The following is a 17500-nucleotide window of genomic DNA, read 5'->3' as shown; positions in this document are numbered from 1 at the left end:
GGAAAAAAAGTTTTTTATAAATGAAAACACATATTAAGATTAAACACAATATCATTATCAAGTTAGCATGAGCTCAGATGTCAGTCATGTATACAAAAGGATTAAAATGGCTAAAATGCAGTGAATTCCCTGTGGTGTGACTCCATTTTCCTGCGGTGTGACATGCCTATGCAATGCGTTGATGCAGGACACATTTTCCCGAAAATGGCAAAAATAAGGTGAAATTCCACAGACCACTAAGTGCTTTATTTTTCTCTCGTTTTTTCTCTATTTTTATCCATCATTTTTTTCAGGAATTTGAAAATTTTTTTTTTTTTTGTGTTACGCCCTTAAACGTCAACCACCCAAATACAGATGAAAATACACACACACACACACACACACACACACACACACACACACACACACACACACACACACACACACACACACACACACACACACACACGCACGAAAGCACGCACGCATGCACACACACACACACACACACACACACACACACACACACACACACACACACACACACACACACACACACACACACACACACACACACACACACACACACACCTACGCATACAAGCACAAACAGGGAAATTCAACACAAAAACACATACAAACAAACGTACACACACGAACGCAAGCACGCACACAGATACACACACACATGCAAAGAAAAGCACACGCACGCACGCACGCACGCAGAAACACATTCACGCACAAATGCACACACAGACAAACACACCCACACCCACACAAAACATTCCCGTAACAGTGTGCGCCTCTAAAAACAAATCCTTGCACAACAACTGGTCGATAAAAGTGGACACTTACAATCTTTGGCGCCGTTAGGAGAATCTAACCGTCTGACATTTCACCAACCTAACACTCCTCAGTCTAAATGTAGTGTGGTGACACCACTAAATACAACACCATCAACTCAGCCGAAGAGAACACAAGGGAGACAACGCAATACGTGTCCACGACAGCCAACACCCATTTGCAGGACAGAAGAAAGTCCAGTAGATCACTGCGGTGGCAGGGTACTGATCTTCTACAAAGCCCAATATCCCAGAGAATCTTATTGGATTAGCACAGTGATTCCCAAACTGTGGGGTTCGGGGCCCACTGGTGTGCCCTGAAGGTGTTCCATGTGGGCCCTGAAGGTGTTCCATGTGGGCCTTGAAATCAATTTAAAATCAAAATAATGCTTGTGTGTATGTTGCTGTTGACTAATTATTTGTGTTTTATAGTTTATTGGGTCAGAGTTGGGCCCTGAATATTAGTGAAAATTCTCAATTGGGCCCCAAATTGGGAAATTATGGGAACCCCTGGATTACAGTAGGCCTATTGTCTTTAGAATATTGTGTTATCATTGTTTATACATTAAGTAGCGATTCAGTAACAGTTTTACGCTTTGTAAGTCACTTAACTACTTGTAGAATGTCACTTTATCATCCCATTATGGTTCATATTTAGTGTTTTGTCATTTTAGCACAACTGTTACATTTTGTCCCTCATTGCAATGCGGTACAGCATGCATGGCGTACGTGGCCATTTTAAGAGCCAGCACATTTTTGCTACTGAATACTTTCATTTATCTCGCTAGTATTGTGTGCTGACATTATTCATTTCAGCCCGGAGCAACAGCATTCATTCAATATGTGCACTGCTGCTGTCTTCTTGAAAGACAATTCACGACAAGTCTAAATTCATGTCTACATGTGAGTCTACTACTTCCTAGAATGTCAAGGTTATATCGCAGCAGCCCCAGTCAATTCATCAGCCCAAGTTTCCCACTGCACAACATGGTTGCTTCAGTGACCTTGTGACGTGTCTTTACCACACGGTAGCAGCCCAATCCCTATATAACTCCAAAGCCACATGACACAAGACACACAAAAACAGCAACAAATCTTAATCCCCTGCAAAACACAAGAGGAATAAGGGCTATTAATGGAGACGAAAAAGGGTGGGATGGACATGAATCTAAACTAGCTCTCAGTTTAGCCTGCAAGCCTGTTTGGCAGTTTGTCTGGACTTCTGTCTGTTAGCTTAAGTGTCTGTCTCTCAGTCGGAGTGTCTCTCTGTCTGTCAGTCTGTCTGTCTGCCTGTCGATCTGTCTGTCTTTGTCTCTGAGAGGCCATAGCTTCCATGTTCAAAGGAGTTTAGCAATCAAGTATTATATTGTCCAACTTTTTGGCAATTTGTCTGAACCTCTGTCTGTCATCCTCAGGGTTTGTGTACGTCCGTCTGTCTGTCTGAGCGCCTGCCTGTCTGTCTGTCTGTGTAACACTTAATAATAATATTTGCATAAAAACATTTTCATTTAAGTCCAGCTATTACATTTGGTTCTCTCTCTCTCTCTCTCTCTCTCTCTCTCTCTCTCTCTCTCTCTCTCTCTCTCTCTCTCTCTCTCTCTCTCTCTCTCTCTCTCTCTCTCTCTCTCTCTCTCTCTCTCTTCGACATACATGTTTGTTCATTATAGCTTATCCATTTGTCATTAACTTTGTTTTGTAATGTTTTACTCATTTAAGTCCCTGAGGCATGCTGTTGCCAGAGTGCTTTGAAGGGTGCAGAAATTAAATGCGTTATTATTATGACTACATTGCCTGCACATCTCCATCTTCCTATTTGCAATCCATTTACGTATTTGCTTTTTGTCTTCTCATTTTTCTTTCTTTCTTTCTTCCTTTCTTTTTCTTTCTTTCTTTCTCTTTCTTTCTTTCTTGCTTTCTTGCTTTCTCTTTAACTCTTTCTAATGCCTCTCCAGCACCCTCTTCTTCCCCTCCAAATTCCGTATTTCTTTCTTTATCTCTGTCTTTCTTTCTTTCTTTCTTTCTTTCTTTCTTTCTTTCTTTCTTTCTTTCTTTCTTTCTTTCTGTCAAGGTCAGACACAGGAACATACTATCCACAGAATCCACATTTGGTTTTTGCTTCTGTGCTTTTTGTCCTGCTTGTCTTCATCACCCGGTGTTTGGCCTGCATGGTGCCTCAGGCAATACAAGGTCATCCGTGGCGGTCAGCAGGGCTCTGTCTGCTACTGTACATCACTAACATGCCACAGACATGCTGACGGGCAGTAGCAGGACACATCCATGCTCACCTCCATGCAATTCAGATATTTGCCTTTGCCCTACTCTTTTCTTTCTTTCTTTCCTTCTTTCCTTCTTTCTTTCTTTCTTTCTTTCTTTCTTTCTTTCTTTCTTTCTTTCTTTCTTTCTTTCTTTCTTTCTTTCTTTCTTTCTTTCTTTCTTTCTTTCTTTCTTCATTTCTTTCTTTCTTTCTTTCTTTTGGAAAGTATTTCTTGTACTTGCACTTCTCAAGTGGTCCTTTGCCTGTTTGTCCTTATCGTCTGGTGTTTGGTCTGTGTGGTGCCTTGGGCAGTGCAAGGTCATCAGGTCAGCAGGTCATGTGTCTGCTGCATCACACATATGCTACAGACATGCTGACGGCCAGAAGCTGGACACATGCACACACACACACACTCACACACACATACAGTGTACTGTACAAAAACATAGACACAAGGACACACACCATACACTTGCACAAACCTGCAGCACACACACACGCACACGCACGCGTGTACATACACACACCCGCCTGCAAACACACACACACGCGCACACACATACACGCACACACACACACGCGTGCTCGCACACACACGCCCACACAGACACACGCACACACACACACACACACACATACACACACAAACACACACACACACACACACACACACACACACACACACACACACACACACACACGGACAAACACACACATACACAAACACCCACACAAACAGAGAACTTGGACCAACGCAGCACCAGATTCCATTAACATCAGTGAGGAACAGGAAACTCTGCAGCTCTGTATTGATTGACACGGAGAGTGCCTACACTTGACCACTGATTGATTGACAGACTGGCACCAATCTGCCGTCTATCGATTTGCTGCAGGGGTCGGGGAAGTGTGTGTGTGTGTACGTGTGTGTGTGCGTACTGTACGTGCATGTGTGTGTGTGTAAGAGAGCAAGTGTTGGTGTTGGTTTATGTGTGTGAGAGCAAACGTGCCTGTGTGCAGGCATGCGTCCGTGTGTATGTGTGTGTATGAATGCGTGTGTGTGTGTGTGTCTGTGCGTACATGTGTGCATGCATGTGTGTGTGTGTATGTGTGTGTGCATGTATGGAAGGGATGTTGTTTATGACTGAAGGATGGTGGTGTTGTGAAGGCGTGTGAGTCCTGACAGACAGAGTAGCCCCCTTGCTCAACTGGCTCCCAAGACAACTGCCATGATGACTGACAAGGCCTTCGGCCCTCACTGATGACCCCGGACGCAGAGGGACGCTTTCGAGTTCACTTGTTCTCTCTCTCTCTCTCTCTCTCTCTCTCTCTCTCTCTCTCTCTCTCTCTCTCTCTCTCTCTCTCTCTCTCTCTCTCTCTCTCTCTCTCTCTCTCTCTCTCCCTCATGCTTTTTGGTTGTTCATTTGTTCATTTATAAGACTATTGACTCCTGCCTTACTTCTTTGGTATTGGTATTATCCACACGTTCATGAGCACTCTGTATTGTAAATTCATTCCTTTTTTCCAGGAAATGCAACCCAGGAGGTTTGCGCTCTCCTCTATTCCATTCTCTCTCTCTCTCTCTTTCTCTCATTCTCTCTCTCTATCTCTCTACTGTGGTGTGATAATGCGGAACCTTGCTTCAACGATTTCCTCTTTAAAGCTGAAGAATGCTATTGGGGCTTAGTCTACTGTACTGTTAGACACTAGCTAACGCTATTGTACACTATTATGTATGACTACCGTGCTTCAGGTAACACAAAGTTGTACTGTTGATATTGAAAACCAGTCTTGACTCGTGGTTTAAAAATGTAGTCTTTCTATAAATCCATCTCCCCTCTTTCATCATGTATGTGATTCTGAATTATTCACTTGTGCACACCACCGGCCTTTACAGCATTTGACCCAAAACCAAATTAGGTCACGATACAACGTCTAATGCAAACGCTAACTTATTATATTTTTAAAAACTCATTTACTTACAATGAGCTATGAATACTGCCAAATTATCTCTACAAATGCTGACAACTGATTGTACCATACACACTGCAAAAGCTCCATGTGCTTGCTCTACTGTATTAAAGTGATACTGTCCCATTTTTGGAAATAAGCTCATATTACACCTCTCCTTTAGTTAAATAATTGAGTTTCACCGTTCTCTTGTACTTCCTGCCGTTCTCCAGGTACGGTAGTGCAATTTTTACCTCCAAGCTAGTAAAAAGCTGGTCTCATAGGACTGAATGTTAATTGCTAGCATGGAGGTAAAATTTGCACTGCCATACTCGGGGAACACAACAGAAAGGTATAACTCAATTATTTAACTCAAGGGGAGGTGTAATATGAGCCTATTTCCAAAAATGGGACAGTATCACTTTAAGTGCTGCACTGACAACAAGGCAATATGGCAACTCCTCTAACACCTGCTAAGTATGGTTTATGTAAAATGTCTTGCAAGGATGTCAAAATGTGGGCAAACATTATTAAATAGCAGTGAAAAAATACTGTACTTACTTAACACCCTTTCGTTTACGTTAATTAAAAGTGACATTTTTGAGTTGTGATTAAACACCAAGAGTTCCTGTTTATTAGACAGAGGAAAATAGTTTGTGAAGCATTGGATGAATATAAAATGATGTATGTATTCCTAACACCAATCCGCACATATCCCTTGGTAAGAAGATAGGACATAATGTATATTGTTGCAAATATTGTTAAGTTGTTAAACAGACAAGTGATTTTTACAATCCAAGTGAATCCGTTTGGATACTAGTCCCTTAAGACGCGGCTTTATACATTTGTTGCTACCAGTATGGTAATGACCAAGTCGTGGTGCATTTCTAAAAGGCCTGTATTGTGTCATAGTATTGTAGTGTTATGGTTACATTTCAATGACTATTACAGTGTGCCACTGGAGGTACGGTGCGCATTAAGGGGCTACGATCAATACTTTTCACCTGGACTTTTTCACTATGACCTAAAATTATTTATTCTTATAAATAAAAAGTACATTTCCTTTTGAGAGTTCATGTGCCGTCAGCCGTCCTGCCTAAGCAGATAGAGTGAATTCTGAAACAAGCAATATTCTGCTATATTCCAAGGCAATTTCCATTTGGAACAGGCTATCTGTTTGTTTGTGTTCTGGCTTGGCTGCCCCTGTCGCCATTTCCCATATATGATTGGGGTATTGTTTTAACACGCCAAGTTACCAGATAGGGAACCGAGTGACAGGCCAGAATAACAACACCGATCCGCAGCCATGGATACACGCAAACAAAAGCCCTATCAGATGCGATATCCGATTATATCCTGCCTGAAAGCTTTGCCATTCTTCAAGGATAGGATATTCTATCCAACATTCAACAACCATAGCCTAAGGCTCAGCATAGCCCTCTCACACAGTACAAACAGGGAAGCTGACGGGGGTCAGTTCTCACGGGCCAAGGGAAATGGGGGGCCCACATTTGGGTTCTCAATACATTGCATGGATTGGATTAGGGGGCTTTTAAGATGACTTTGTCCGGGGCCGGCCAAAGCTGTCAGTGGCCATGTGTACAAGTACAGTATTTCTGGAACAGAAGGGCCTTTTGTTGTTGTTTTAGAGGTAATGAGTGTAGTGTTGGCTACTGTACAAATCCGTCCATGCATCTCGCTGCCATTGACAGAGGTATAAAAAGCCCACTTGAGCTGAATTACAGTTGGCAAACAATGAACACATTGCCAGGAGCAGGGTGCCAAGGAGTGCACAGAAGTGTGATATCTTCACCTAAATCAGAGCACCATATGCAAAAAGAACAGGAGTGTGTGTGTGAGCTGATCAAGTTGCATTGCACTTCTCTGTTGTTGCTTGGTCCCTGTCCAAAATTAATGCTTGCACATATTTAACACTTGTTCATCTACACATCCCATTTTCTCAATCTGGTATCTTTGTGTACTTGGAGTCAAGGAAAAAAATAGTAGGAAAACAATAGCCCTTCACTGAAATGAATGTGAAATGAAGCAGACATTGAAAACACTACACGTGTTGAGTTCATCTAACACAGTATAGCCCATTAGCACCTAATAATGCCATTTAGAATGAGCCACACGTACACAAGTCACAAGTCAGTGTTATGTGGACATTTGTGATCCATAATTGGTAATGCTAAGCATGCTTGTTTGGTCTCTCGCCATCTGGAGAAAGACAACATCTGCTTTAAATGATTTCAGATGCGTGTCAGTGTTGGGTGTTATAATATTGGTGGGCTCATCTGGCCTGGTCGCACTATCGAGTGCTGACTCATTGATTCCATTGTTCGATTCCAGACATGCAGAATCCATAACTGTGAAATATATATTTAAATTCTTTCCTTAGACCACTGCACCTTGTATCATAGTAAGTAACCTATTATCTACCCATGCATGGGTCATTTCACGTGAAATCAGACACTTTGGGACCCGACCGACACAGATTTCAATCATACTTGCTGTGCCTGTTTAGTAGCAAGGTAGCACCCCAAAACTGCATTTGTGTGAATCTGACACCAATATTAAGGGAGAAACAGACTAGCGAAGGTTTACATATGAGGGCAGGACACTATGCATTCAGCCTTGATTATATCAGTCAGTGTAAGTCACAAAAATATGTCCGTGGTGTTATTTGAAAGCTCTTTTCTGGCTCTACAAATTACACAAACAGCATGGAACACAACAGCCCTCAGAATATGAATTATCATAAATTGAAAAATTAAAAATTGAATATCAAAAAAACATATACAGTCCCAGGAAAAAGTTTGTACACCCTTTGAAATTTCTTACGTTTCTGTCGAAATTGATCATAAAACATGGTCTGATCTTCCCGGAAATCTCAAGAAGGAACAATCAGAGTCTGCTTTAACTAATTCCACCCAAACATTTACATGTTATCATATTTGTATTGGCCATAAGGCCATAACATTCACAGGAGAGCAAGGCATAAGTAAGTACACCCTTGCATTAAATAGGTTTTGATCCTCAGTTAGTGGCAATATCCTCAACCAGACTTGCCCTGTAGTTGCCGATCAGATTAACAAAACAATCTGTTTGTACTTATCTCACTCTTCTTTAGAGAACTGCCTCTCGTCAGCAAGGCTTGTGGGATGTTTGGAGTGAATAGCTTTCTTGACTTCATGCCATATAATATCAATTGTTTTTTGTCAGGGCTTTGACTGGGCTATTCCAGAATGTGTATTTCATTATGATGAAGCCATTCTAAAGTCGATTTGCTTCTAAAGTATGGGTTGTTGTCACATTTCAGCACTCATCCTCTTGTGTGCTTCAACTGTGTGACAGACTTCCTCACGTTTTTTCTGTAAAATATCACAATAAACTTGAGTTCATTGTTCCACTGATAATAGCAAACTGTCAAGGGCCTGAGGCAGCAAGGTAGCTGCATATAATGATGCTCCCGCCACCATACTCAGAAGAGGAGATGTAACCAAGAATAGCTAAAATGGGATTAATTCTGTCAATCGTAAAATTAATGGGGTTTTTGTCCAAAAAAATATTGCTGCACCTTTGAGGTTTGCGAAAAAGCATTTATATGCTTCATAGAATTACTGCAAAATATTCTGTAGACCAACGTTGAAACCAAAGTTGAATTGTTCAGGAGAACACACAATGTCATGTTTGGAGGAGAACTGGAGAACCACACCTTCACCAAAACATCATCTCCACCTTTGAGTATGGTGGCGGGAGCATCATTATATGCGGCTACCTTGGTGCCTCAGGCCCTTTTCAGTTTGCTATTATCAGTGGAACAATGAACTCAGAAGTTTATCGAGATATTTTACAGAAAAAAGTGAGGTAGTCTGTCACACAGTTGAAGCACACAAGAGGATGGGTGCTGAAATGTGACAACAACCCATACTTTTGAAGCAAATCGACTTTAGAATGGCTTCATAATAATGAAATACACATTCTGGAATAGCCCAGTCAAAGCCCTGACAAAAAACAATTGAGATTATATGGCATGAAGTCAAGAAAGCTATGCACTCCAGACATCCCACAAACCTTTCTGACGAGAGGCAGTTTTCTAAAGAAGAGGGAGACCAGATACATCCAGATTGTTTTGTTAATCTGATCTGCAACTACAGGAAACATCTGGTTGAGGTTATTGCGACTAACTTAGGGTTAAAACCTATTGAATGCAAGGGTGTACTTACTTATGCCTTGCTGTCCTGTGAATGTTTACATGTTATGGCCAATGAAAATATGAACATTTGTAAATGTTTGGGTTGAATTAGTTAAAGCAGACTCTGGTTGTTCCTTCTTGTGATTTCCGGGAAGATCAGACCATGTTTTATGACCAATTTTGACAGAAAGGTATGACATTTCAAAGGGTGCACAAACTTTTTCCTGGGACTGTATTTTAAAATGGCCAGTTCCTTGTCTAAGCAAAATAATGGTGACAACATCTGAAATCTCCAGTCCAGTGAATTGCAGACAACTAAGAAAAGTGGCTGAAAGTGCTAAATACTGTATTTTATCCATGAAAAAAAGAGGCTCGCCGCCGCTGGTGTTGAGCTTGGAGCCACTGGTGCAGGCCATTCATTTCAAATGTTAAATTTGAGTCCATTTAACAATGACATCCAGACTCTTCAGTGTGGAGCTTAGCAACATTGGAGAGACTCACCAGTGTCAAGTCTGATCCCATTTGACAATGCAGTCCAGACTCAGCAGCGCTGAGGTTAGCAACATTAGCAAGACTCACCGGTGTCAATTTCGGTGCCATTGAGAAAAATGAATACAAGACTTAACAATGTTTTGGCCTTGTTGTGGCCTAATGGTAGGGCACTGGGTTATTATGCTGGCAACCCGGGTTCGATTCCGGCTTGGGTTTTGCCGATCCTTCCCCATCTCTCTCCCCAAACTCTTTTCCTGTCATAATCTCCACTTTCCTATCAGTAAAGGCACAAAAGCACCTAAATATATATATTTTTAAAAACGATGTTTTGAGGTTTATTTCGGAACAGCAGAGGCGAGACTCACCGGTGTCGAGTTTGGTGCCGTTAGTGCAGGCCACCACGGCGCCCATGCTGGGCTGCGAGGTCATGCCGGACATGGAGTCCACGGCCACGTCCACCACGTCGGCTCCGGCCTCGGCGCACGCCAACATGGCCGCCACTCCGGCACCCGCCGTGTCGTGGGTATGGACATGGATGGGCACCTCAGGGAAGCGGTCGCGCAGAGCACCAATCAGCTGCCGGCTAGCCTCGGGCTTCAGGAGACCCGCCATGTCCTGCAGTACAGGGAGGGGGTGGATGAGAGAGGTTAGGCAGAAAAAGAGGATTTATTTATACAATACAGTGTATATATATTTATCTAATAGATACATACATGGAGGGAGCATTGTGCAAAAAGTCAAAGTATATGTCTTTGCCCTTAGCAAATGAGTGTGACTGAGAAAGAAAAGGAGTACAAGAGGAAGAGAAAATTAGAAAGGATAAAAAGAGAGGACAATGGTGAAAAGGAAAAGGTCTCTATTGTATCATTATGTGCACACTGTAATGGAGGAATGCTCAGAAGATCTTCCATGTCTTTCAGAGAGTGTATGAGGAAGCCGAGAAAATAGCATTGAAGGAAGGGTAAAAAAGAAGCAGAGATTGCCTTTTAAAAGTCTATCGTTACATAATGAAATGCGTAATAGAGGAATGTTGTCAAATGATTGTATCAAAATGATTTGAAGAGATCGTCATTGAACAGAAGTGGACACAGATGGGTGAGAAGGGAACTCATAAAAGAAGCTGATTAGAGAGAGACACAGTGTGCCAGATACAAATAGGCACCAATAATAGATGGGTTACTACATAACAAGCATGCCTGTACTAATTAAAGACTTGAAACAAACAACTAATTTGACTTGGAGCTAATCAGTGTGCTACTCAGCCACGTTTGCTGTGGCAATAATGTGAAAGCAGCACATAGCAGTCTCTCCATAATGACTAGGATGACGAATTACTGCTTACTCTCTTTTGTGCACATACTGAACAGTTTTAACCCTGGTAAGGTGTTCGTGTTTGTGTTACATAAAAGGTGTTTGGGTCATTTTGACTCGGGCATATAGAAAATTAATTTAAAAAGGAAAAAATGATAGCTCATATTCACCCTCATGTTCCCTTCACGATGCTTGTGAATTTCTGTGTATATATGTTTTTGAGGGTGAGAGATAGAGAGAAAGATAAGGAGACAGTGAAAAAAAGTGAGTAAACTCAATCCAAGCTCTCGGATTGAGCCACCAGTGCTCTAACCATGCAAGGTTGAAACATTGATGCACAACTGAGGGACCGAACAACATCTGCACTCCTTTTTCCACATAATTCACCCTCTGCCTTGTCTAACCAACATGTGATCACTATACTGTAGTATCAGAGGGTTTAAAAATTATTTATGTATAAGCCCCCCAAAGTGATATAATATTTTTCTCAAGCTAAAAACTGAAAATGGGTCAAAATGAGCCGAACACCTTACAAGGGTTAAAGGCATGATACTGTATATGGATTTGAGAAATGTGTGTTATGTGGGGACTCAGCTGGACTCCTTTGTTTCCTTCAGGATGAATAAAGCATCCCAACTCTAGTTTGCTATTCACCCTTATTAAAAATCCCCCATTGTAGCACAACATAAAATCTAGTTTTTACAACAGTATTATTGCTTTAAAGAACATTATTACTATACAGCATTGGTACAACAAAAGAAAACACTTACAAATAATGCACTATAAAGCAGAATGTAATATACTGGACACAGGGATGGAACAATTAGACACAGGGCTCCAGGGCAAAACACTGATATGGCCCCCCCATACGACCTGGATGGTTACAATAGTGTCCCAACCGTCAATACAGGAGGGCCCTGGGATGTTTAGTCCATGGAGCATCATTGTCTACTGTCCAATGACTACTGGGTACCCTGTCTGTCCATATGTATGTGCTCTGCTGTCATGTGTCTGTCCATCATATGTACTGTATGTATTTTATTATGTTAAGGATGTGGCAAAACAAATTCCTATCAGCCATGTTGACATAGCAATAATTGAATCTTGAATCTTGTCAAAATTGCCTCTGAAAGTGTTTGTTTGTTTTTACTGTGTAGTGTTGATTAAACCTGTCGCCATACAGTACCTTGATACACAGGACGTGGGTGCCAGCCTTCACCAGCTCCTCTGCCAGGCCCAGGTAGTAGTCCAGCGAGTACTTCTGCCTCATGGGGTCGGACACGTCGCCCGTGTAGGAGATGGCGGCTTCCACCACCCCACCGGCAGCCCCCGCTGCCTCCATGCCCAGGATCATGTTGGGGAGGTAGTTGAGCGAGTCGAAGACGCGGAAAATGTCCATGCCGTTCTCCTTGGCCACCTCGCAGAACCTGGGTGACGAGGAAGGAGCGCAAATTGGCGTTTCGGTTTTGAAAGAATGACATGCTGCGATGTAGCACATACAGTACTGCATTTCTGACAGACAAAAGACAGGGGGCGTGGTTAAGAGAGTATGGGTATGGGTGATGATAGTTGAGGGAGTTGAAGACATGGAAGATGTTCAGGACGTTCTCTTTGGCCACCTTGCAGAACCTGGGTAATGAGCGGAGTGCAAATTGTCATTTCGGTTATGAAAGAATGACATGTGATAGAGAACATATTTCTGACAAATAGGAAAAGGAAAAGGGGCATGATTTGGAGAGTATGGGTGAAGGTAGTTGAAAGAATTCAAGACATGGAAGATGTTCAGGCTTTTTTCTTTGGCCATCTCGCAGAACCTGAGCTATGGGTGAGGGATAGCACAACTTATGGTTTAGGTTATGGTAGAATGACATGAAATTTGGACATGAAGACTTGATGGGGCCAGATGGCTGAATGATTGAAGGGCATGATTCTGAAAAACAAGAGGAAAAGGGACATGATTAAGAGAGTATGGGTGAAGGTAGTTTGGCAGGTAGTTCAGCAACGTAGGTCTTTCATGGGAGATGTCCATGCCCTGTATGAATGATGTGTATAATTAGGACAAGCTGCACAGTAAGAAGACGTGATAGTCCATGGAGGTCTGTTCTAAAAAATAGAAGAAAAGGCACATGATTAGGATCACGTCTGCAAGGTAGCTGTGCGCCTTGAAGACATGGAAGATGTCCATGCTTTTCTCCCCGGTTACCTCGAGGAACCTGGTTGTAGTGGGAGAAAATCAAAGTGTTGTTTGGGTTAAAGGGATACTGTCCCATTTTTGGAAATAAGCTTATTTTACACCTCCCCTTGAGTTAAATAATAGGCTCTTACCTTTCTCCTGTACTTCCAACCGTTTTCTAGTTATGGTAGTGCACATTTTACCTCCAAGATAACAGTTAACATTGAGTCCTATGAGACCAGTTAGCCGTGAGCTGGTCTCATAGGACTCAATGTTAACTGCTAGCATGGAGGTAAAATTTGCACTGCCATAGCCAGAGAACGGTTGAAAGTACAGGAGAACTGTAAAACCCTATTATTGAACTCAAGGGGAGGTGTAAAATAAGATTATTTCCAAAAATGGCACAGTATCACTTTAAGACAGAATGATATGTAATGAAGGACACATGGCTGTGGTGGAGGGAGAGTGCAATTTGGGTGTTAGGATGTAAATGTAATCTGGACATACTGTATGTGGATACGGTAGAGTAGATCAATAACAAAATGAGCCAGGTCATAGGGGGAAAAAAAGAAAACTGACAGAACCTGGATTTGGTGGGATGAAAAATAGCTGAGGTTTAGATAATAAAAGAATTACATGTTATTTGGACATACAGTAAGAACACATGATGGTTCATGTCTGAAGGACATGTTTGTTAAGAAAAAAAGAAAAGGGACATGATAAGGAGTTCATGGGACATGCTCAATGTTCATGCCATTCTCCTTGGCCACCAAAGAATTTACGGTTTAGGTTGAGGAAAGGGAGCATTGCATGGGGAAAGATAAGCAAAATTGTGGGCTCTATGTTGTATAAGAGTACCTTTAATTTCCACATATAGTACAAAGACAAGATAGTCCTCAACTGAAGGACATACGACAAAGAAGGAAAAAAGAAACATGTTGTTAGGATAGAAGAGTTGGACTTGAGATGGTTAGGTAGAAGCATTGGATACCAGACGACAGAATGGGCCATGATGGAAGGACAGTATGAGTGAACAACAAAAGGTTCAAATGAAACAGACAAAGGTGAAGGACACATTATCATTACAGCAGAGAAGAGCCGAGTCTGTAGCCTCATGCTGCAGATGGAGCCGTTGAATGGGTCTATTCACTCTTTGCTGAAAACGCTCAACTACAGTACATCATAACAACATTGCTATGGCAATTCAAGGAGTCTTAGGGAACTGATCAAGACTTGGTCTTAACAGGTACCATTCTGGTGACAATAAGGTTATAACAGAGGCTATGTGCTAAGGGGTTGAAGGTGAGATATAAGCACAGGCGTGCACATGCCTTTTGGAAAGTTCTTTTTTTTATTGTCGTTTGTGTTGACATGATCATCAACAAATGCTTGACAATCAAACTCATGTCACAGTAATGCTCTGATATGACACATACAGTACTGTAGCATCTATTGCCTAGTAAGGCAGCTGGAAGTTCAAAATACCCCCTGCCTCCCTTTGAGCAACTGCCCCCAAAAATATCTGTGCACGCCACTGGATATAAGAGTATGGATAATACGGTAAGAACACAAGTTGAATGTGAGGGGAAAAGGAAGCCAAGAAGGAACAAACACAGAAAATGGAGAGAGGAGGAAGAAAAAAGGGCAGAAAAGAAAAGAAGGAAATGACAAGCAGAGCAATACAGATACAAGAACACAGTGGAGAAATGCACAGAGACAACAGGAAACATCCCATATATCACTTTAATTCCTTTACTCTTGGCTATCAAGAGGGCATGTGCGTAAGACTAGTCTCCCCAGAGTAGTGCTCTGGCCTCTGCCGTGAACTCGCACCGCTTGTTGTTGTCTCTTCCACTTGAACCCTACACATTACGTCCACATGGCGAAGAAGCATTAAAAACACATTTACGCCTCAAAACATTTGAATCTCCAGAACATTTTTCCAAATTTGGGCGCTATTTAATATTAATAAAGCTATTCATTTTTTTCTTTCATTTCTTTTTGCATAACACTACGCATCAGAGTTGGAAAAACAAAAAAGAAAGAAATGCACAAATGCGCAAAAGGTCAGGATGAATTATACACTTATTTTAGTAAAGCGTTCCCCACTTGCTTATCAGGCCAAACAGGCTATATGTAGTCTCATTTGCCAGGGCCTCTTTGGAAACAACCCCTACTAATACTGCTGACAAGTTCAATTACCCACCGCGCTCCAGAAAAATAAAAGTTTCCCTTTTGCAAAGCTGCAAGATGATGGTGTACTAGGGCTTAATGGAAATGGGGTGTGTGTGTGTGTGTGTGTGTGTGTGTGTGTGTGTGTGTGTGTGTGTGTGTGTGTGTGTGTGTGTGTGTGTGTGTGTGTGTGTGTGTGTGTGTGTGTGTGTGTGTGTGTGTGTGTGTGTGTGTGTGTGTGTGTGTGTGTGTGTGTGTGTGTGTGTGTGTGTGTGTGTGTGTGTAGGAAGCAAGGACTTTGAAAATAAATTGTGCATATACTCAAAGAGCACTCCTCCCTCACGTCCATTGATCCTAACCAAGTAAGACAGCACCTCAATCTGCGCTCCAATTTGTATATAGAGAACCTGGCTTTACTTGCATTGACACGGTGGTCTCAGGCAGAATCCTATTGGGTTAACCAATCAGCAAATAGAGGCAGTGTTTGAATACAAACCTAGCCCAGTTACCATTTCACACTGGTGCAAAAAAGCAACGTTGCCACTAACAAAATCTCAATCTGTTATTTTTCCTAAATGGTCTTGTCTCACTGCTTGTCATTATTAACAGTCAGAACTTTAATAGTAACTTGAGTTGACATGACGCAGGATGAAATGTCAAAGGGGTGTTGGTCACTTTCAAAAATGCAGATGAATTTATCCCTCTAAATGGTACACTATTGGAACTTTGGTTAAAAGAGTATGTGATTATAACACATTAACACACAAACATGCAAGCGCACACACACGCGCACACACACACGCACACACACACACGCACGCACACACACACACGCACGCACGCACGCACGCACGCACGCACGCACGCACGCACGCACGCACGCACACACACACACACACACACACACACACACACATACACAAACACAAACACAAACACACAAACACAATGACTGTGTAATGTAATTCAAGATAGGACATGTGATTGGTTGCTGTTTACCAGGATTCCCCTTAAGGTGCAGCATCCATTAATAACAGAGTGTGTGAATGAGTCAGTGACTGAATGTCTCTGCACACCGTGCGCGAGCGTGTGCATGTGTGTGTGCATGTGTGTGTGTGTGTGTGTGTGTGTGTGTGTGTGTGTGTGTGTGTGTGTGTGTGTGTGTGTGTGTGCGTGCGTGCGTGCGTGCGTGCGTGCGCGCACGTGTGTGTTTATAATATTTCCTGGCCAGTCAAGCAGGTATAAGAGTATAGGGAGGAAGTAGTGTCCTTGTCATGAAGACTGATACTATGCATATGCAAGTGTGTGTGAACCGGTGTGTGTGGTGTGTGTGTGTGTGTGTGTGTGTGTGTGTGTGTGTGTGTGTGTGTGTGAGTGTGTGTGCGTGTGTGTGTGTGTATGTGCGTGTGTGTACGTGCCTGTGTGTGTGTGTGTGTGTGTGTGTGTGTGTGTGCTCACTTGAATACTGAATTATCACGGTAGGTGGTGTATACCTCTGCATACTCTATTGCTGTTTTCAGGCCAGCCAGAATGGTCCTCGTGCCCGCTGCCACACCAGTTAAATATGTAACCAAAGTGCTAAACTACGAGCCACCCAGGCTGTGGACTTTACAGCCTGTGGCCAAGTAATACCTGGATGAACCTGCAGCGCAAACCAACTTTCTGCTTCCCAAAGACTCTTTTTGGATTTGGACTTTAACACGCTGAGAGTTGTGATTAGGTGTGGTAACGTATACACAAGCATGATTCTCTGTTGGCCTGAGCAGACCATGGGCGTATGTGGTTGCGCTTGTGGTTGTGCGTTTGCAGTGCTTAATTTGTCAAGCGGGAGATCCTGGAGCCCAGAGGATGGGTGGCTCCCCCCTGAGGAGGGGTCTGTGATGTCTTTCCCTGAGGTTCCATCCAAGGTTCTGGAGCTCTCGTCTGAGGTTCCGGAGCTAGCTCCCCCTTGCTCCCCCTCAAATTAAGCACTGTGCGTTTGCGCATGTGCCTCTACTATACCCACTTGAAGACGGCGTTGTCCGGGTAGTTTGTGTATCCGACTGCGTTGGCGCCTCTCAGCAGCATCTGGAAGGGCACGTTGGGCACCAGCGCTCTCAACTCCTGCAGACGACGCCACGGGCACTCGTACA

The 17500-nt window shown here is 42.7% G+C and overlaps 1 protein-coding gene across 1 annotated transcript in view; it reads right to left on the bottom strand.

Moving 5' to 3' along the window:
- The window catches only part of pcxb (pyruvate carboxylase b), a 640714-nt gene that overhangs the window by 103106 nt on the left and 520108 nt on the right, over window positions 1-17500 (bottom strand). The window contains exons 14-16 of the mRNA XM_063186244.1: window positions 17374-17500; window positions 12210-12450; window positions 10078-10327 (exon numbers count right to left, since the gene is read on the bottom strand). The exon at window positions 17374-17500 is cut by the window's right edge and continues 30 nt beyond it. Coding sequence (XP_063042314.1) covers window positions 10078-10327; window positions 12210-12450; window positions 17374-17500 — 618 coding nt within the window. The remainder of the gene's footprint in view (window positions 1-10077; window positions 10328-12209; window positions 12451-17373) is intronic.

Source organism: Engraulis encrasicolus, chromosome 21 (genome assembly GCF_034702125.1).
Source record: "Engraulis encrasicolus isolate BLACKSEA-1 chromosome 21, IST_EnEncr_1.0, whole genome shotgun sequence".
Lineage (NCBI taxonomy): Eukaryota > Metazoa > Chordata > Actinopteri > Clupeiformes > Engraulidae > Engraulis > Engraulis encrasicolus.
This window is presented reverse-complemented; position numbering and strand designations above follow the sequence as displayed.